General features: G+C 32.7%; 2 protein-coding genes across 3 annotated transcripts; both read left to right on the plus strand.

Moving 5' to 3' along the window:
- Positions 1-2,299: 2,299 nt before the first annotated feature.
- LOC137830682 (porphobilinogen deaminase, chloroplastic) lies at positions 2,300-5,604 on the plus strand. Of its 2 annotated transcripts, none has more exons than XM_068638150.2 (5): positions 2,300-2,618; positions 3,207-3,612; positions 4,160-4,366; positions 4,741-4,918; positions 5,027-5,604. In XM_068638150.2, the coding sequence occupies exons 1-5, from the start codon at positions 2,467-2,469 to the stop codon at positions 5,137-5,139; spliced, it is 1,056 nt and encodes a 351-aa protein (XP_068494251.1). In that variant the 5' UTR covers positions 2,300-2,466; the 3' UTR covers positions 5,140-5,604. The 2 variants fall into 2 exon arrangements, 1 of the variants encoding a protein (XP_068494251.1); XR_016517320.1 differs by having other exon boundaries at positions 2,371-2,618; positions 4,655-4,918.
- A 3,549-nt stretch (positions 5,605-9,153) lies between these two features.
- CYP59 (cyclophilin 59) lies at positions 9,154-21,247 on the plus strand. Its single transcript, XM_068638163.2, has 14 exons — positions 9,154-9,464; positions 10,152-10,256; positions 10,382-10,499; positions 10,606-10,656; positions 11,660-11,751; positions 11,858-11,957; positions 13,341-13,463; positions 13,541-13,618; positions 13,740-13,786; positions 13,879-13,934; positions 19,201-19,241; positions 19,663-19,765; positions 20,056-20,188; positions 20,278-21,247. Exons 1-14 carry the CDS (start codon positions 9,367-9,369, stop codon positions 21,110-21,112), a joined length of 1,980 nt encoding a protein of 659 aa, XP_068494264.1. The 5' UTR covers positions 9,154-9,366; the 3' UTR covers positions 21,113-21,247.
- The last annotated feature ends 341 nt before the right edge of the window (positions 21,248-21,588 follow it).

The following is a 21,588-nucleotide window of genomic DNA, read 5'->3' on the forward strand; positions in this document are numbered from 1 at the left end:
CAGAACTAAATTTCAGAATAGTTACAACAATTACTTTCCAAATTTGTGCTGAAAAATACTTTTTGATACTGTATAAGAAGGAAAATCACGAGCATGAAAAAATGAAAAGAAGAAAAAAGCTTTTGTCAACATAAAATTCAATAGTTAGATTGAACACTTAACTATTCAATGAAATATTAAGTTTTACATCAATTTTTTAAGCGTTTGACATAAAATTAATCACTTTGTTTACAAAATTGTCTTCGTAAATTTGTTTACGTCGTGTACATGAATATTAAACATCAAATATGGCCTATTTTTATTAGTGAAATGTATATGAAACTATTTTTTAACTCTAAGTTTTATCATTTGTTTCCATTTTCGTGGTAATATGCTTTTATATGTAGATGAATGTTGAATATAATGTTTGTAAAAAAATATTTTATACACATTAAAAATTTGTGATGAATGAATGGACAAAACATTTTATACAAATTAGAAATCATAACTAGATGTGATTTATAATTGTGTTACATTATTGTTAACATATTTATTTTTCCATTTTAAATTATTAGGCTTTGTTTGTTTGGCCCAACCTTCCTTTTCTGTTTCAGCTAGGTCTTAATCTTTATCTTATATATACACCATGTATTTTACTCTATAATACACAAGTGAATAAAAGTTTATTTTATATTTAGTTTTCTCTACAATTAGGTTTATCAAAACTTTTTTTTTTCTCCATTACGACTACGTGCGATTACGTTCGTTACATTAAAGCATTACATCAGGCAAGGAATATTCATCTTCATTTACTGTAATAATTATCTTCTCATTAGTTTTGATTATGTGTTATGTTTGATTTTATTTTTCTAAATTTTGATTTGAAGAAGTTTTATTATTCTTATGTTTGGATAAATATAAAAAATTATTTTCCTAACATTTTGGTATTTTGTTTACAATACAAATTGAAAAAATAAAATTAATCAAAATTATTTAAAAAAATATAACCTGTTACATTGGTTTAAGCATTAACCCATGTAAAAAGTAACATATTACATCTATTCTTGCATTAATCCATGTAAAATAATGACATATTACATAATTTTTAAGAACAATCGATGTAATATGTGCTCTTGTTTTACATGCAAATGACCAGCATAAAGGATATTACATCAATTTCATGAGAGAACCGATGTAAAAACTCTCCTTTTTACATCATTGAATTGTTATTTTATATTGATTAGTATTTAAATTCAACTTAATATTTATATATTTTTCATCCCTTAAAAAATTAGTGTAAAGTATGATCTACTTTCTACATCGTTGACATCCACATCAATAAGAAAATCGATATAATAAATCTCTTATAATTGAAGTAAAATGTGTTTTTTTTACTACTGTATCTTGTATAGTTTTAAACATACTTTTTATTAAATATTTTTTAAGTTGTATTTTTAAAATTCAATTAAATTTTGAATTCATATGTAATGTGTTAATATAGTTGTAGTGAAAATATTTTGATCCATATCTAGTTTATCATTGATTGTCCAAGAAGAATAATACTCATTCAATAATATTCATAAACTACTTGTATAATATATATACTTTTTAATTTCTTTCATTTTTCAAATTTTTTTCTATGATATAATACCCATTTAACCTTTTCCTTGAAGAGTTCACGTTGTTTGGTTGTGACCTTATTATAAGGATAGGTAAAGTAAAAATAGGATGACAAAAAAAAATCATACTTTTAATATTCATGACAAAAAATAATCATACTTTTAATATTCACAGATAAATTCTCTCTACCATATACTAAATAAATATTTTTAATGGATACCCACACTATCAATACAAATATTTTTATATAAATATCATGATATTAAATTTACGGATACCTATTATCCGTTGTTAATGTTTTTATTTAGATATTTATTTAAAAATTAAGTAACAAAAATAAAGTTAATAGCGAGAAAAATATTAACCAATAAAACATGATTTAGAGTTAAATTTTATTAATTAATGTTTTTTCAAATTGGGAAACTAAAGTTATTTATAAAGAAATTAAATGTTTTAAAACTTATACTGCAATATATTTAATTTACTCTTTAAAAGATTAAATTTATTTGTATTAACATGTTATCATACAATTTTATTAGAATTTCACTTTAAATATCAAATTTTTATTTGAGTTTATATTTCTAAGAATTATTTAAAAAATATTTTATTTAAAAAGATAAAAATAAAAAGTTTGCATATATATATATATATATATATATATATATATATATATATTCCACTTATCCTTTTACTTTAGAGCAACACATAATAAATTAGTTACATTGGGTAGGGTAGGACCATATCATATCTATTTGTTTATCTAGAGATCAAATCATATCATTTTTGTTCATATTACTCATATTCATACATGTTGCTACCTATCTATCTAGCCATCTTTCACTGTGCAGTGGCAATTGAATTTGTGAAATGGAGACCCTTTGCTCTGCTGTGGTCTTCCCATCTTTCAAAATCAGAACTTCACCTTTCTCCAAATGTGGCATCAGGGCTTCCCTTGCCATTGAGCAACAAACTCTGCTGCAGACTAAAGTTGCTCTCCTTAGAATTGGCACCAGAGGAAGGTACTCTACTCTTCCCTTCTTAATTATACTTTCAGTTATGAGCATTTATTTTTAAGGGATTTGTTTCTCTATATGATAAATTAACTCAGAATTTTCTGAAAGGACAACTAGTTTAAAGGCCACTAGTATGGGATTATGACAGAAATGAAGACAATTCCTTTGCTTTTACTTGATATTTGATTGTCAAAACAGAAGGGTTTTACCTTTTGCAGCAAATATAGTTAGTTCATCAAGATTGTCAAACTATTATTTGCTACACCATGATGCTTGCTTGTTTTTGTTTGATGTGACCAAACTGAAAGTTCAGAAAAAGGGTTATTGAAATAGTGGGTGAAATGCTTGTAAATTGCAATCATCTTGGTAGATTTAAGTTGAGTTCATACCCATTTAAACTGTAGAGATTGGAGTAGATTTAAGCTATTTGAAAGAAGAAAAAAAATCTCATCTTTGTCTTCTACTATGATGAACTTTTTGTATTTATTTACCTGATTAACACTATCTGGCATGGTCCTGGTAGTTTCCATGACTGGTTTGGCAAATAGTCTTTGATTCCATTGTTTATTTATAATGTTGTTACATTTAGAGCAGTCCACTAGCTCTGGCTCAAGCATATGAGACCAGAGACAAGCTCATGGCATCACATCCAGAGCTAGCAGAAGAAGGGGCTATTCAGATTGTAGTAATAAAAACAACTGGTGATAAAATACTATCACAACCTCTTGCAGACATCGGTGGGAAGGGCCTGTTCACAAAGGAAATTGATGAGGCACTCATAAACAGTGACATTGACATTGCTGTTCACTCAATGAAAGATGTTCCTACTTACTTACCTGATAAAACAATTCTACCATGTAACCTTCCACGTGAGGATGTTAGAGATGCATTTATATCCTTGAGTGCAGCTTCACTGGCTGATCTATCCTCTGGAAGTATTGTTGGTACTGCTTCACTCAGAAGGAAGTCACAAATACTCCACAGATATCCATCTCTAAATGTAAGCCTGCATTACTATTATCATGATTTTCTTTTCCACTGTATAATGCTGCATTAATGTTAAACTCAGTTCTCTTATTGACATTGTCTTTTATTTTCTCATTATTATCCTAAAATCTTGGAATACAATGATGACTTCTAATGCCTTTTCCTAGAGAGAGAGTAGGTAGTAACATCACCAATTCTTTATCATTGCTATTTTCTTGTGTCCTGAGAGATGACTTCTAGATGTGGAGAATTTGTTTGGTGACTTTAGTACTTTATACATTTGAAGTTGATAGAGTATAGGCTATTACTGTTCATTTATTATTGCTCCTCATAGATTATTGCCAGTTAAGGGATTTATTTCTGCTGCATCAACTATTAGAGTGTGTTGTGTATTGTTATTGTGTTTTTTGTTTCCCCATCAGTTGTGTTTCTTGAACATTTCCCTTTTCTGTTTTGTGCCATTTAGTTATTCTTGAGCCACTTCATTACTGACAATATAGTTTTCTAGACCACTGAATGATTCTTATTGATTTCTATTTAACCTGTAACTGTAATCTCAGGTGGAGGAAAATTTCCGTGGCAATGTCCAAACAAGACTGAGAAAACTCAGCGAGGGTGTTGTCCAAGCTACCCTATTGGCTTTAGCTGGTCTCAAACGATTAAACATGACAGAAAATGTGACTTCAATCCTATCAATTGATGATATGCTTCCAGCTGTTGCCCAAGGTGCAATTGGAATAGCCTGTAGAACTAACGATGATAAAATGGTGAGTATATAAATGGCCACTTGGAACTGTTACAGATTAGTTTTTATTAGATTATATTTTGTAAGACATAGTATCATCTCTTCTGGGTACATGTATGGATTTTGGCTGCTGCCAAATCAAGTGAAAAGCTATGTTGGAGATAAAAAAACTTGTGTTTTCATCTAAGAGCATGAACTTGAAGATATAGTAGATGATATGGCTTGTTGAAGCAGATGTACATGTATCTGTAAGCAGAGATAAAAAAACTTGTGTTTTAAAATTGATTTTTATTTAATTATTTTCTTGTAGTGATTGGTAAAGAAGTATATATCAGTTGGTTAAGAGGTATTATACTAGAGAAACAGGTAAAAACTGTGGTGGGCTGATTTCTGCAGGCAGAATACCTTGCTTCACTGAATCATGAAGAAACAAAACTAGCAGTTTCCTGTGAAAGAGCCTTCCTTGAAACATTAGAAGGGTCTTGCCGCACTCCTATTGCAGGCTATGCTAGCAGAAACATGGATGGCAATTGCTTCTTCAGAGGATTAGTTGCTTCCCCAGATGGAACCCGTGGTATGAACTTCTTTACAATTCCATGACCATTGAGACTTCTGGTTTAGTTTCCAAAGGCTCAAAAGTTACTACTACTCTTTAAGCTTGTATGTAAATCCATTTGTGCAGTGCTTGAAACTTCCAGAATTGGTTCATATGTTGCTGAAGATATGATTAAGATGGGTAAAGATGCTGGGGAGGAGCTTCTTTCTCGAGCTGGACCTGGCTTTTTCAGTAGTTAGCAGTGGCCAACAAAATATACTTGATCATGTTACATACCTACAATGGAGGTTGCAGGGTCAGATTTTGGAGTTCATGTGCATGAACATATTAAGCTGCGTTCATATTACACTTGATCATGTATTATAATTCATGTTGAAAGGATATTTACAAGCTGTGTACTGCAAATTTCCTGGTAAGCAGTAACTTAAAGGACAACATGAATTCATCCGAGAGACCAAATTACCAGAGTCAAAATTTGGATTGCAGCATCGTGAAATGATAAATTGAACTGTCACAAAGCCAAATTTGCTATAGATTATATCAGTATTTCTATCTTCTTCGAACATATACAACAACTGAAGCTTGAAGATCACGATCTACCTTGAAGTGAGCATTAAAAAATCTTTTTTCCTGTTGTTGAAATCCCGATGTTAAATAGACTGTATTGAATATTCTATGTTCTTACAGAAGATTTTATTGCTCAACTCTAGATATGATAAACAAGCACATCAAATTGAAAGAACATTCTAAATAGCGTAGAATCTGGTATAAGTTTTTGAAGATTCTTTTCCTTTATACCTTGAAAAACCAGGATCTTCTATTGCAGCTAAAGAGTAACCAGAGAACAACAGAGCTATGGCAAGAACTGGCAAGACAAACCTGTTTTTTGAGTTGTTCTTAGTTGCTTGCTTTTTTGGGTTTTTTTATTAAAGTTGCTTGCTTTTTTTTCTGATCAATGTTTCTTGCGTTTATTGGTTCTGTCCAGTTTGTTCATCTCATTCTTTTCATTTTTTGCATTTTTTGTCAATTTTGTTCAGTGTTTCTTGCATTTAGCTTTTCAGTCCATTTTGTTCATCTCATTCTTTTCGTTTTTTTGCAGTTTGTTTTCTTTTTTGTTCAGTGTTTCTTGCATTTACCTTTTCTATCCATTTTTTTCATCTCATTCTTTTTGTTTTTGCAGTTTGTTTTCTTATCTGTTCAATGTTTCTTGCTTGCATTTAGTTTTTCTGTTCATTAAGTTCATCTCATTAACTTTTTTTTGCAATTTAATGTTCCTTTTTTCTTCATCTAATTTGTTCATTTGATCCAACTTTAAAAGTTTATTTTGTTGGAATGTGTTTATGTTTTCATCACTAATTATGTGTACTGATGGTTTATTGCTCATCACTCCCTATGTATTCATTATTACATTCATTAAGTCTTATTGCTAAGTGTCATCTCACAACATTTTTTTGAGAGTTGGGTCTTATAATATCACTCCATTTTTTTGACCTTAGTAATATATTATATAACTTAGCAAAATGTTCTATTTGCAGGTAAGCAGAAACAAACGTGCATGTGTATTTCCTTGATGAAAAATACAAATTATTAAAGTGTTGCTTATAGGAATAGGATTAGTTACATTTTTTTTAGGAATTTATTATTTAATAGTGTGCAATTTAAATTTAATGTAATTTCTATGTAATAGGTATTTTATATTTTACCATGTTTATCTTCTTCATTTTCTTCATAAAAAAATTTGGTAACTAATTCATAGTATTTTTTTTAAACCATAAATTAAATCACAAAAAAATAATAACAAATTTATTGGCTTTGATTTTCATTTCATATGATTTTATGAACAAAATATAAATTATAATATTGACAAATTAATGAATAAAATGAAATAATATTGGTAATTAAATGGAAACTTAACATGAGTTATACAATAAATTATTAATTTAAAAAAGGTATTTATATATTTTAATTAATGCAATTGAATTCTTAAAAACTTTGTCTTTCTTTCTAAGATTTTCAAAATCCTAAATAAATAAAAATCCTGGAAATTTGTAATATCATTTTTAAACCAAAATTTGATTCAAAATTCTAAATATATCCATATCCTAAATTATTTAATGTCATCCTTGAATAAAAATCTAAAATTAATAAAATATCTAATATTTCAAAATCATAAATAAATACAAATCCTAAATTGTTTTGTTTCTTACTTAAATAAAAATCTAAAAAAAATAAAATTTCTAAAATTTTCAAAATCTAAATTATTTAATTTTCTACTTAAATAAAAATCCAAAACAAATTATATTCCAAATTTATTCAAAATCGTAAATAAATACATACCTAAATTATTTAATATCATACATAAATAAAAATTTGAAATAAATGAAATTCATAAATTATTCAAAATATTAATTATTCATAAATTCATATCCGAATTTTAAGATGAATCATTTATTACCTAACTGTTTATACATAGATAATTATATATATATATATATAATTATATGAATTATATTTTTATACAAAAAAATAAAAGAAAACGCATCAAATAAATCAACAAAACTTGGGGTGGGATGAAATAATTTTATGTTAAATAACTTCAAAGAAGACAATAATAAAATTATTTTTGAAGCAGAGGTTAACATAACAAATATTCGAGTTATTCAAATTTTAGGATGAGCCATGTTTTACATAACTATTTATTGTTACTTGCTTTCCTCGAATTTTTTTTCAGTTTGTTATACTTGAATTATTTATTTATGTCCATGGATTGTTTAGATTAATTTTAGTATGTTTATCCTTTTTTATTTATTCGCATATAGTAATGATTATTTCTTATATATATTTTAATTTTTAAATTATTTTGTCATTTACAATTACATTTATTTATATTTAATTATATAAATTATATTATTATTTATAATAGGAAGGGAAAACATGTCAATTAAATAAAAAAAACTTAAGCGGGATGAAAGAATTTTTGTAGGTTAAATGATTTCAAAGAAAGCGATAAAATTGTTTTTGAAGTAGAGGCTAACATACCAAATAATTAAATTCAAGTTACTCGCCTTTTCGGATGAATCATTTTTTTACATGACGGTTTATTGTTACTTTCTCAATATTTGCGTCAGTTTGTTGATACTTGAACAATTTATTTATTTATGCATATTATTTATCTTTATGTATTGTTTATATTAATTTTAGTATGTTTAGTTTTTTTATTTATTCGTATATGCTAATATTTATTTCTTATAAATTAATATTTGATTTGTATTTTTTTTATTTTCTTATTCACATTTACATTTATATATACATATTTAATTATATAAATTATATTTTTATACAAAATAGTGAAAAAAATTGCGCCAAATAAATTAATGAAACTTCGAGTGGGATGAAAGAATTTATGTAGGTTAAATGACTTCAAAGAAAGCGTTAAGATTGTTTGTGAAGTAGGTGTTAACATACTAAATTATTAAATTCAAGTTATACACCTTTTAGGATTAATCTTTTTTACATAAGTGTTTAACCTATAAAGATTAGAAAGACTAAAATCAATTAAATAAAAATTATAAAGACTAAAAAATTAATTTCATAAATTTTGTTCTAAAAAGCTCCTTCTATAACATATTTCATTTATTATGAAAAAATTGTTTTGAAAAATTATTCTAAAAAGCTCGTTCTTGAAAGTATCATTTACATTCAGAAAAACTTGTTTCAATTTTTTTTCTAAAAAACTCATTTTAGAATGCATTTTATACTTTGTTGAAATTTTTTGGAAAACTTTGAAATTATGTGGCTGAAGTTAGAAATTATGGGGGGTGAAAGAAGAAAATGCTAACTTATTACTGCTGAAATCTGCACAAAATAATTTTTGGCAATTGCTTCTTGCACCATATCACTGTACCCGATTCCAGCGGAAAAGACGAAACTATCCTTAAAAAAAATTTCCGAAATATGTGTTCCGGATTTTTTTTTCCGGAACGAAATTTTATATTATGGATTTTTTTATCCAGAATGAGTTTCTCATTTTTGTTTCCGGATTTTTATTTCCGAAACACAATAATCTCTTTTTCGGATTTTTTTTTCCAGAATGTATTATTTATCAATTTCGGATTTTTTTGTCTGGAATAGAATTTTAAATTTTATTTCCGGATTTTTATTTCCAAAACTTAATAACGACTTCCGGATATATTTTTCCGGAATATATTATTTTTAATTTCGGATTTTTATTTTCGGAATAAAGGGCTTTTGGAACTTTAAAAATTGTGTTGGGTGCAGGTTAAAATGTGTTGGGTGCAGGGAGCATTTGCCTTAATTTTTCTCTGTTACGAAATTTGAACGTTGTGCAATCTCACTCCTCTGAACTAGAGCTGAAATCGAACGTGAACGTCTTCGAAGAAGAAGAAGAAGTTATTGAGTGAAAGCATAACAAAGAAGAAGTTCGTGTCTCAGAGAACAACGCCAAAATGTCGGTTCTGATCGTGACGAGCTTAGGGGACCTTGTGGTCGATTTGCACACCAACAAATGCCCCTTGACCTGCAAAAGTTTCTTGAAGCTTTGCAAGTAAGCTCTCCAAATTTCTCATCCCCTAACCCTAGCTTCTACCAATGTCGCAATTTTGTTATTGGGTCCTCTTCTGTTTTCTAAAAAAATTTCGGTGCTTCTGAAACGAAAACCCTTATTGGGTCTTTGTTCTTCAGATAAAAATCACCGAACTTGGTCTTTTTTAATGCGCTGTATGGTATTTTCGTATGTGGGTGCTTGATCGGAATCACAACATACTCTCTGTTGCTATGATTTTGTTTTACTCTGTATGTTTTTTTTTTATATTTTATGTACTCTTTGTTATTCTAGTTGCATAAATGGATTATTTGATGGAGTTAGGTTCCGTTTGGAATAGTTTATTTGCAACTTATTTGAAATTATTTTATAACTTAAGAACTTAAGTAAGTCATTGAGAGAGTTTATGAGAACAGCTTCTGATCTCGAAGTTGTTTTTCTTATAAATAAGTTCTTTAGGATAGCTTATGAAAACAGCACCCTGTTTATATGTCAACAAGCAAACCCTGTTTTATATTTGATTATTAAAATAACTTATGTGCAAACAAGTGTTTGCATATTGAGTACTTATTTAAGTTGTTTGCCCAAATTGGTCCTTATTGTTATTATTTTGTTTTGTGTGATATTTTCATATATGGGTTTTTGTTTGCATCGTAATGTCTCTTTGTGGGTTTGGAATTGTTGCACCAGGATGAAGTACTATAATGGGTGTTTATTTCACACTGTTCAAAAGGATTTTACAGCTCAAACTGGTGATCCAACTGGCACAGGAACTGGCGGTGATTCTGTTTACAAGTACGTAAATGGAACTGCTTGTGCATTTAGTTACTGTTTAACATTCACTGATCTTTTTTTTATATATAAAATGTGAAGCTTCTGAAGTAGCATTATCGTTTATGCAATGACTTTCACTTTTTAAGGTTTCTTTATGGCGATCAAGCTCGGTTTTTCAGCGATGAAATTCATATTGATCTTAAGCATTCCAAAACTGGAACAGTTGCCATGGCAAGTGCTGGGGAGAATTTAAATGCTTCACAGGTATGTCATGTTTGGAGCAGGTTGAGGGTTCCTTTCCTGTTATATAAGAGTAGTTATATGTAAAATAACTTTTCAATTACTATTATTTTGTTGTTTCTGTTTTCAGTTCTATATCACACTGCGTGATGACCTTGACTACCTTGATGGAAAGCACACAGTAAGTATTCCATGCATCCTTGCTTTACTTGTTTCTGAGTGCTTTACTTGTTTCACAGGTATGGATGCATCTTTATTTTGAGGACGTGGAAACATTTAACTTTTTATGGATTTGATCAATTGACCATAAGTGGTTTAACTTCTGCTCAGAATAATTTTATTTTGTTATGTAGTCATTACAAAGTGATAAGTTAGGAAGAGTTGTATTTTAATGAGAGTTAGAGGGTTGCTATAACAGTATAGTGGTGCAAAGCGGCCCCTTGCTCGCTGCTGGAGCTGCTGTAGTGGAGTAATTTAGAGTATGGCTGTAGCGGACCAAATTGTAGGTTGAATAGTGGGCATTATAGCAGTGCTGTGTTGATTCCAAATAATACCTTAGAATTGAGACATTAGGTTTTTCTGGAGGGTTATTTTTTAGATTTTAATTTTCAAAATTGAAATCTATAGATGCAATAATAGTGAAAATTTTGAAAATGATGATTGATAATTTCAGTATGGGAAACTTGTATTTGACTTTTATTGGTGTTTATTTGTTTGTTTTGCATAAGACGTCTATGCCTTTTCATTTTTAATTATGAATACTATAAATTTTTAGTAATTGATATCACTTCTAGTAGAATGTATATAATATGTTGGCATTCAAGTGTTAGTTAGGAGTCTCACATTGTACAAAAATGAGCAAGATGAACAATATATAGGAAGAAAAACCCCAAATCTATTGTCTTAAGGTTTTGGATTGAAAGTGGTGTCATTATCTCTTATGTAATTGGTTCATGACCCATTTGTTGAGTATTTTCCTATTCGTTGCTCCTCTTCGATCCACAACAAATTGGTATCATAGTTAGTTTTTGCTTTGGTGACCAACAAGTATTTGCAATAATGTGCTTGTGGCTTCTGCTAGAGGAAGAGCTTACAGTGTGGAAGAGATTCACATTTAAGAATTGTCGGTATTCAAGTGCTTCTGCATTTACTCATGTTTTGCTGAACTTTGTTCATTGTTACAGGTTTTTGGTGAGGTAGCTGAAGGATTTGAGACTTTAACTAGAATAAATGAGGCTTATGTAGATGACAAAGGAAGACCATATAAAAATATAAGGTTTGTACTTATTCTTCACTACAAAATATGAATTGAAAACAACGATTTCTTATTTGTCATTTTGAGATGAAGAAAATGTATTCATAATCTTGATTTTCTTGAACAGAATCAAGCACACGTACATCCTAGAGGATCCTTATGATGATCCTTCTCAGCTATCTGAGTTCATTCCTGATGCTTCCCCAGAAGGAAAACCTAAAGATGAGGTAATGGTTGATTGCAACTGTGTATTTCATTACTTGAAACTGCAGAGAATTATGTCATTGGTTGTTTGTTAGCATTGCAATTGTCCTTTATAATATAAAAGTATTTATCATGGAAATGTGTCCAATTGATTCAAAAAACAAAGTTGTTTCATTGACCTTATTTTTCTTAACTTAAACATTAAGAAAATCCATTTGGTACTTTAGACACACTTTAGTGAGCATCTTTGATTTTGCTTTAATTCGAATTATAGAAATATGACAACAGATTTGTCTACTAAGATATCTCTATTTTGAATTATTATTGCACTGGGCCTAACTCAAGTGAAGAAGATTGCATGAGCCTTATTAGGTGTATTTTTCTATATTGACATGAGACAACTAAACATTCACCCATCATGCATAAATCTAGACTTCTGAAATGTGAAGTTTATAAGTTGACATTTATAGATGGCCCAACAAGAAGACTGGATAGTGCATGGTTTGTCATGAACCAACTATCTCAAAAGGTTAACTTCTTAGGTGAAAATGTGTGGATATTTTTATATTTATAACATACTCCTCATGTAAGAGCCTTTTGGGATGGAAGTGTGAGTAACAGTCATACTTATGCTAAAATTTGATTTTTATTAAAAGAATGGTGGGGGCAAAGATCAAACGCCAGACCATTTTTTTCATACACTGGAAAAGTTCGAAGCCTAAATCCCAAAAACTAACATAGTGGAGGAGGATTTCTTAAGCCTTGAGGAGTATATAGGCCATATTTCAAGCCAATATGATACATGATAGCATGAATCTTTGCCCCTTGTGATGCTTCATTGAAATACAACCTTATTAAAATTAAAAATACAGATTTCTGAGGTTATAAGTTGAATACTTGGAATGCATTTGTCCTCCTGTTCTATGTATGGTGTTGGTTGCTTTCTTCAAGCAAGGCTTTTTGAGCATTCTATTCATGGTTTCTCAATGAGTTTTGTTTCCCGACAGAATAGATGAGTTAATTAACTTATTTTGCATTGATGTTTTGTTTAATGTAAATGTTTTTTTTCATTTTTGGAGAATATCTCTTCCTCCCCTAATAGCAGGTGAGATGGAGACTGATATTTGTTTCCCACTTTTTAATCGGGAATTGATTACATGATGATTGGATTATTGTGATATTACAAATTAATTTATGTCTGACTGTCGCTCTATAGCTATAGTTTGAGGATTATCATTCAATGTAAAACGGTTTCTGACTATAACTGTATGACTATAGTTGGATGATTGGATTCTTGTGATTACAAATCAATTCAAGCATTATAATTATGAAAATTTCAATTTTACAGTCTTCAGTAAGCATACTTGTTCAAACATCTATGGCATGACTTAATGCAATTTTACTAGGTTGAGGATGAAGTACGACTTGAAGATGATTGGGTGCCCATGGATGAACAATTAAATCCAGCAGAACTTGAGGAGGTTATCAGATCAAAGGAAGCACATTCTAGGGCAGTTGTACTTGAGAGTGTAAGTATAATACATCGTTTTAGTACTTCATTTGTGAATGTGATCCCTTGCAAACTCCGTTTTCTTTCTTATTTCAGATTGGGGATATTCCTGATGCTGAGATTAAGCCTCCCGACAATGTATTGTTTGTCTGTAAATTGAATCCAGTTACCGAGGTGTGTAATACCTTTCTGTGTGGTGTTATGTATATGTAGTTATCATGTTCTCTTTCCCCCCAATTTATACTGAGGTCAAAATCATTACTTGACTACTAATATTTTTTCTTTTAAATTTTAGGATGAAGACTTGAATACTATATTTTCTCGCTTTGGAACTGTATCATCGTGAGTAATATTAGGCACTTTACCTGTCATGACATTTACCAATAGTGATATCATTTTGTATACACTGTTCTTACTTAATATTTTAATTGTAGGGCTGAAATCATCCGTGATCACAAAACTGGTGACAGTTTATGCTATGCTTTTATAGGTCAGTATGTATATCCACTTTGTCATTTGTGCTTCTTTAATTGTGTTCAAGTGGTTCTTTCTCCCATTTTCTTTCCAATTTCTACTCCAGTTGCCTGGTTCTTTCCTATGTAATTCTAGTCATTTTCTGTCTACCACCTTTTTTATAAAACAAAACATTCAGGATGTCTTTAGTGTAGCATTTCCAACTAGGAATAACAAAAGGCAATAAAAGGAAGATATGCTTAACATGTATACTACAAATAAGTTTTCTGTTTCTAAATCAAAGTTTCCTTTTATACTAATTTCCAGAATCATATACAATAAATTCTTGCATCATAATTAGGGATCAATGATTCTAATTTCCTAAAATATGTAACAGCTAATGATTAACAAATTTGTAATAGTTAATGACTAATTACATTCAAACACTCCCCTCAAACTGAAGCATATATGTCATTTGCACCAAGCTTGTTACCAATGTACTCAACCCGGGGCCCTCTATATTAGGTATAACAGTAATAACTGTTTATAACAATCCTAACTGTTCACTTGTATTCCATACTGCACTGGGTACTATTAATACCCAGGCTGCTCTACATGTAAATTAGAATCTCAAATACTAAAGTTCTCTCAATCTCTCTCTCTCTTCTTCCTAATCCTTTCTCTCACCCTCTTTACTCTTTTATGGTATCCAGAGCCAAAAATGGCCTCATCATCTACCACTGAACCCAATTCTGAAACTTTTTCTGCCAAGCCCGAAGCCCTTCCCCCTCATATCTTTCATACGCCAATTCCTCTAAAACTGGACTCAGAAAACTTCCTTGTCTGGCGGCAGCAAGTTAATGCCACTCTTCGCAGTTAGATCTTCTTTATTTTCTGGATGGGTCTTGCATTCCTCCACGTCTCATTTCTATCGAAGAAGACGCTTCTCCAATTGTGAATTCCAAATACATCCAGTATGATCGTCAAGATCAAGCAATCTTGGCCTGGTTACTGGCATCAATGACCGCAAGTGTCCTCACCCAGATGGTTGGCATGGACACGTCAGCCCAAGTCTGGGAAAAGCTCCAGACCCATTATGCGTCCCAAACCCGTGCTCAAATCAAGAAGCACAAGCAGCAGCTGCGTACACCCAAGAAGGACCGCTCCATCTCTACCTACCTTCTTGATATCAAGAAAACTGTAGATCAATTGGCTGCTGTGGGTTGTCCCATCTCTACCGAAGATCACATTGAAGCTGTTCTTGACGGGCTGTCTGAAGAATATGACTCCTTTATAACCTCTATCACATCCCGTCTTGACCCTTACACGGTTGCAGACATTGAAGCACTGCTTCTTACTCAAGAAAATCGTATTGAACGAAACAAACAATTTGTTGATCACATTCTGCAGTCAAATGTTGCTTCTGTCCCATCCTCCTTCTCTCCCTACAACTCCAGTTCTACACATTCTTCCTCCTTTTTCCGCCCCTCTGGTCACACCAAACAACGGTTCTACTCTAAACCCCGCTTTCAGTCATCCAAGAACTTCCCCAAGATATCTTCTACTGCTTCCTCTTCTCGGGTTCAATGTCAAATCTGTGGAAAATATGGGCATACTGCCCTTCACTGTTGGCATAGGTTTGATTCTTCCACTCCATCTCAAGTTACTGCTAATACTGCTCATTTTCCTTCATCTTTTTGTGATGATGAACCTTCGATCCTCGGGACTCCCAAAAATCTCCATGATCCCCTTTGGTACCCTGATAGCGGTGCTTCCCATCATCTCACTGCTCATGGCACCAATCTTTCCACAACAACTCCCTACACAGGTTCGGAAAAGGTGGCTGTAGGTAATGGTTTCCAGCTTCCTATTACTTCTATTGGTTCTGCAACTTTTACAGATATTAATACTCATCATACCTTCTCTTTACACCACCTTCTGCATGTTCCTACTATTTCTAAAAATCTATTAAGTGTTTCCAGGTTCGCCCGTGATAATAATGTTTTCTTTGAGTTTCATGCTGATGTTTGCCTTGTTAAACGTCAGGGAACCAACAAAATCCTGCTCCAAGGCAAGCTTAAAGATGGTCTTTATGTGTTTCCCAATCTAGTTCAAACTGCATCATACTCTGCTTACAATACTGCACTCTCTGCTGGCTCTTCTGCTTATCATTTGTGGCACTCCCGGTTTGGTCATGCCCAACCAAGAGTGATTCATCAAATAATGAAGATGTGTAATATACCCTTTACTGCTAAACATGAATTTTGTGAATCCTGTGTTGTTGGCAAGTCCCATCAGCTTCCTTTTAAAGCCTCTCAAACTATATACTCTAAACCTTTACAACTTGCTTTCATTGACATTTGGGGGCCATCGGCTACCCCTTCCACTAATGGTGCTCCTTATTATATCTCTTTTGTGGATGCTTACACTAGATATGTTTGGTTCTATTTAATTCATGCTAAATCACAAGCTCTCACTGTTTTTAAATCTTTCAAAATATATGTTGAAAAACAGACTGGTTTTCCTTTGTTAAGCATTCAGACTGATAATGCAAAAGAATTTCTCTGTTTTAAATCCTTTTTGCTATCCAATGGCATATCTCACCGTCTAACTTGCCCTCACACTCATGAACAGAATGGTTCTGTGGAACGCAAGCATAGACATATTGTTGATATTGGTTTGACTTTACTTGCTTGCTCTAAATTACGCATGCATTTCTGGGGCTATGCTTTCACTGCTGTTGTATCCATTATCAATGTTTTACCACACCTGTTTTAAATAATCAAAGCCCATACTATTGTTGTTTAACACACACCCTGATTATGTTTTTTATAAAACCTTTGGATGTGCTTGTTATCCTTTGCTTCGCCCATATAATAAACATAAAATGAGTTTTCGTTCATCTTTGTGTGTGTTTCTTGGCTATGCATCCAATCACAAAGGCTACATGTGTCTCTCTCCCTCTGGGCGTATGTATATTACTCGCCATGTTACCTTTAATGAATCTGTTTTTCCCTATGCTGATTCTTCTAACCCTTTTTCTTCTGTCTCTCCACCCACAAATAGCCCCTCCGATGCTTCACCTAGTTTAACTGTTTTTCAACAACCAACTTTCTCTGTGTCACAACCAGCTCTTCCTGCCTCACAACCCATCGCCCCTGCCTCTTCACATGACCAACCTGCTTCCTCTGCATCCACATCTTCTCACTCTGATTTGTCTTCCACGGTTTCACCACCACAACATTGTGCTCCTCACAACACTCACCCTATGCTTACACGTGCGAAGGCTGCCTTACTTGGTCCAAGTGCTTTCACTACTGTCCCTGTGTTGCCTCTCCCAAAATCCACCAAAGAGGCCTTACAGCTTCCCCAATGGCTTGCTGCCATGCAAGAAGAACTTGCTGCTCTAAACACAAACAACACTTGGATTCTCACTACCTTTCCTCCTGGAGTTCAACCCATTGGCTGCAAATGGATTTTCAAAATAAAATACAATGTTGATGGCTCATTTCAGCGCAATAAAGCTCGCCTCGTCGCCAAAGGTTTTCATCAGCAATATGGTTTTGACTATTTTGAAACATTCAGTCCTGTGATAAAGCCTGTCACCATCCGTATTATACTTACTCTAGCCCTTCAACTAAACTGGTATGTCAATCAAATTGATATTAATAACGCCTTTTTGTATGGTGACCTTGAGGAATCTGTCTACATGAGTCAACCTCCTGGTTTTGAAACTGGTGACTCCAACACTGTCTGCAAACTTACCAAAGCTCTCTATGGGTTGAAGCAAGCACCTAGATCCTGGTTTCACAAGCTAAGTACCACTTTGCTTTCTCTTGGTTTTCATCCTACTAAAAGTGACACCTCTCTTTTCCTTCACTTCCACAACAATATTACTCTCTTTGTCCTAATCTATGTTGATGACATACTAATCACAGGGAACTCTAACAGTGCCATTCAGCGTCTTATTCACTCTCTCAATCAGCACTTTGCCCTAAAGGACCTTGGGACTCTTCATTACTTTCTCGGGATTGAAGCCACTTGGACGTTGGATGGCGGCTTACATCTATCTCAAACTAAATACATTCAGGATCTCCTTCGTAAAACCAACATGCTCTCTTCCAAGCCTCAACCAACACCTATGCTCTCCACTACTCGTCTAACAATAGACGCTACCACTGCTGTTGATGATCCTTCATTCTATCGCTCAGTGGTAGGCTCTCTTCAATATATCCTCATCACTCGTCCTGAACTCGCCTATAGTGTCAACAAAGCATGCCAGTTCATGAACAACCCTCAACATCACCACTGGAATGCTGTTAAAGAGACTTGGTGAACACATCAACCTACTGGTTACTAGAATTGACAAAATCAGTTGTGATCTCTTTAGAGAGCACCTTTTCTCTAACAAAGTGATAATTAATCTCTATTTGTTGGGTTCTTTAATGGAAGCCCGGTTTTGATGCAATGTGAAGTTGTTAGGACAGAAAATAAGAATAAGGAAATGACAGGGAAGGTGTATCATAGGAGAAATAATAGGAACCGTTAAGGGAGCGGTTAGTTGTTGGTTGGGTATAGTTGGTCTTTAAATAAAGACCAACAGGTTTTGGGAAGGGGAGTTTTTTGAGTATTAGATTTCCTCAAACAGGAATAGTCCTGTGAGAAAGGGAGGTTGTTCCCTTTGAAGGTTTTTCTTTCTGTAACAGTGAACCACAATAAACAGGGGAATTTTTCAGAGTTCTATCTCTGTCTTTGTGTTTCTTGATTTCCTTTTACTGGGTTCCTAACAGAAGTGCAGTTTGATTGTCACAAATTAGCTTCGTTTCATAGATGTTCCCGATTTTTAGTTGTTGTAGTAGTTGCCCAGGTCAGGTAAGCTCACAAGTGGCTACTTCTGTAGCACGATATTATGTTTTTTGCATTGGATCTAGCGACTATGTTTGGCTTTTGTTTCTCCATGAGATCAGGTTTCCTCCGGTAAGAACATAGTACCAGAAATGGATCTTCTATCTGATGGTGATCCTACTCAATCCACATCAGAATAACAAGTGATTTTTGTATTTCCTTTGTCTTCATACAATAATCCTTGTCCTGTAGCTTTTTTCATGTATCAAAGAATACGTGTCACAACATCACAATGACTATCACAAGGGACATTTAGAAATTGGCTTACCACACTAACTGTGAATGTGATATCGAGTCTGGTGATAGTCTAGATAAAAACCTACTCTGTAATTGGAAAATGAATTATCACATTTTTGTTTTCATTCAATTAACAGTATCTTATATTTACTCATTGACAGAATTTGAGGACAGACAGTCATGTGAGCAAGCATATTTTAAGGTATTCTGAAAATTATGAAGCATATTTTTACCATGAGTATTGTTTATTTTTCTTGGCAGTAAATTATTCTGTTTTGCTTCATGCACATTAGATACTGTTGTAGATTTATTTATTTATTTAGGGTTTATTTATTTATTCCTTCTATCCTTGATTGGCTTAAATATACTATAGATACAAATGATAATGATAATGTTATTCTTTCGGATGCTTGCCTACCTGTTAAATTACATTTTCTGTCTGATCTTGTGTTTTAATTTTAATTCGATTTTCAGACAGTGGGTTGAAGAGTTGTTATTTTCTCTAGCAATTCTGAGTTCAAATAAACATTTTTAAGTGTATATACGGAAAAAAATTGCTTTGTTTTGAAAAGAAAACTCGTATCCGGAACTTTTTCTCTCTTTGATTGCTCCCTGAATTGCAGATGGATAATGCTTTGATTGATGATCGAAGGATACATGTGGATTTTAGTCAAAGTGTGTCAAAATTGTGGTCCCAATACAAGAGGAAAGATCAAAAGGGTAAAGGTAAGGATAACGATATCTGTTAGGATTCAATTGCTAGGAATGGATGTAAGTCTCACATTAGAAATAAGAGATTCTTGTGAGGTTTATGAGACCTTGGGATTTCCAACTACAACAGCTAGCTTTAGCTTTTGTTATGTGGTTCTTCCAAGGTTCTTACCAATATCACACAATCTGTAAGCATTTGTTTAGTACTTGTTTCATTTTTACAGCATTGTGCTGAATGCCAATGTTTGGTTGTAAATAGCTGCTCCTTTCCCTATGTAATCTTATCACAATAATTTTCACCGCAGGTGGTGGTTGCTTCAAATGTGGCTCTACAGATCATATTGCCAAGGACTGCACTGGAGAGGCTACAATGAATCAACCACAAACAAAATACATTTTAAAGGATGATAATACCCAACGTGGTGAAGATAATTCGAGGTATGTACTTCTGATTGCATGTGTCACTCTTTGATTGTCTCTGATTTTATCTGCCCAAATGTCTGACAGCAATTTCATGGTGCATGCAGATATGAAATGGTTTTTGATGGAGATGATAACCCAGAAAGCCCAAGGCAAGATGTAAAACACCAAAGGCATGACAGGGATGACCCAGTTGAGAAAAAAGGTAGGGATGAAAATTTTAAAGATTATAGAAGTCGTAAGGATCAGGATATGGTAGACTCGAAAAGAGATAGGTATGGTGATAGAAGCAGAGGGCATGGGGGAAATGGAGAAAACAAAGCACGCCATGAAAGAGGTGCAAGAGAATTGGATTCCCATGGTGACAAGAAAGACAGAGATAGGCGCATGGGAAGAAGACATGGAAATGATGATTACAGGTGGAAAGATGATCATGAATCCAGAAAAAGAGATGAAGATGATAGCTACAAGCGTAAAGACGAGCGAGACTCTAGAAGAAGAGATGAAGATGATAGCTACAAGCACAAAGACGAGCGAGACTCTAGAAGAATGGATGAAGATGATAGCTACAGAGAAAGACGAGCTAGTCGAGATGATAGAAGAAACACAGATTCTAGCCATTTGGAGAGAAGGAATGACAGAGATTATAGGAAAAGACCTGAAGACAGTGGAAAGCAAGATGTGGTGAAGATTGATTCTGGACGAAGAAACAAAAGTCCAAGTGACGATGATTACAAAATTGGAAGAAAAGATGAAGATTACAGACACAGAAAGGAGGAACGAGGGTATAATAAAAGGAAAGATATTGAAGCTGATGAGGATCACAAACGTAGAAGGGAGGATGGTGATTACAGAGCTAGAAGGGAGGAACGTGGACACAAAAGACAAGATATTGAAGCTGATGATTATCCTCATAGGAGGCATCATGGTGACAGGAGATGATATATCCTAATGCTAAGTGCAGAACCTTTGAACAGCTATTATGTATGTCACTTTTGCTTCAATTTTTCTGGTGGAGCAAGATATTGATATGTTTTAGAACAAGGTTTTTTAATGGTTTTAGAAAACTCATTTTCATGTTTGGCTCTCAACATTGCACTTTATTTTTGTGACATAACTCTTTGGGTTTCATAAATTGGTAAATGGTGTTTCACTAAACCCAGCTTTATTACTGTTACATAGGAAGTGTTCCACTTTCCATGTATGCAATGCATTTGCAAAATGTGTAATTTGAAATCAATTTCTGAAGCTCAGATAAAATATATTTTAGATAACATAATCTGAAAATTTATTTTTGAATGGGATAATCTGCAATATAAGTTAGATTATGAGTTAAAATTACTATTGTAGATTATGCATTCTGTAATATTTCTGGTTGGATGTTTTTTTAATTGTATATTCTAAAAGTTAATATAATC

This window comes from Phaseolus vulgaris, chromosome 11 (assembly GCF_051622355.1).
Source record: "Phaseolus vulgaris cultivar YP4 chromosome 11, ASM5162235v1, whole genome shotgun sequence".
In the NCBI taxonomy this organism is placed as follows: domain Eukaryota; kingdom Viridiplantae; phylum Streptophyta; class Magnoliopsida; order Fabales; family Fabaceae; genus Phaseolus; species Phaseolus vulgaris.

Coding starts and splice junctions, on each gene's coding strand:
- CYP59 (XM_068638163.2), top strand. CDS start 9,367: ATGTCGGTTCTGATCGTGACGAGCTTAGGGGACCTTGTGGTCGATTTG. Junction 9,465..10,151: donor AGTTTCTTGAAGCTTTGCAA/GTAAGCTCTCCA, acceptor TTGTTGCACCAG/GATGAAGTACTATAATGGGT. Junction 13,787..13,878: donor CGCTTTGGAACTGTATCATC/GTGAGTAATATT, acceptor TTTTAATTGTAG/GGCTGAAATCATCCGTGATC.
- LOC137830682 (XM_068638150.2), top strand. CDS start 2,467: ATGGAGACCCTTTGCTCTGCTGTGGTCTTCCCATCTTTCAAAATCAGA. Junction 3,613..4,159: donor ACAGATATCCATCTCTAAAT/GTAAGCCTGCAT, acceptor CTGTAATCTCAG/GTGGAGGAAAATTTCCGTGG. Junction 4,919..5,026: donor TTCCCCAGATGGAACCCGTG/GTATGAACTTCT, acceptor CCATTTGTGCAG/TGCTTGAAACTTCCAGAATT.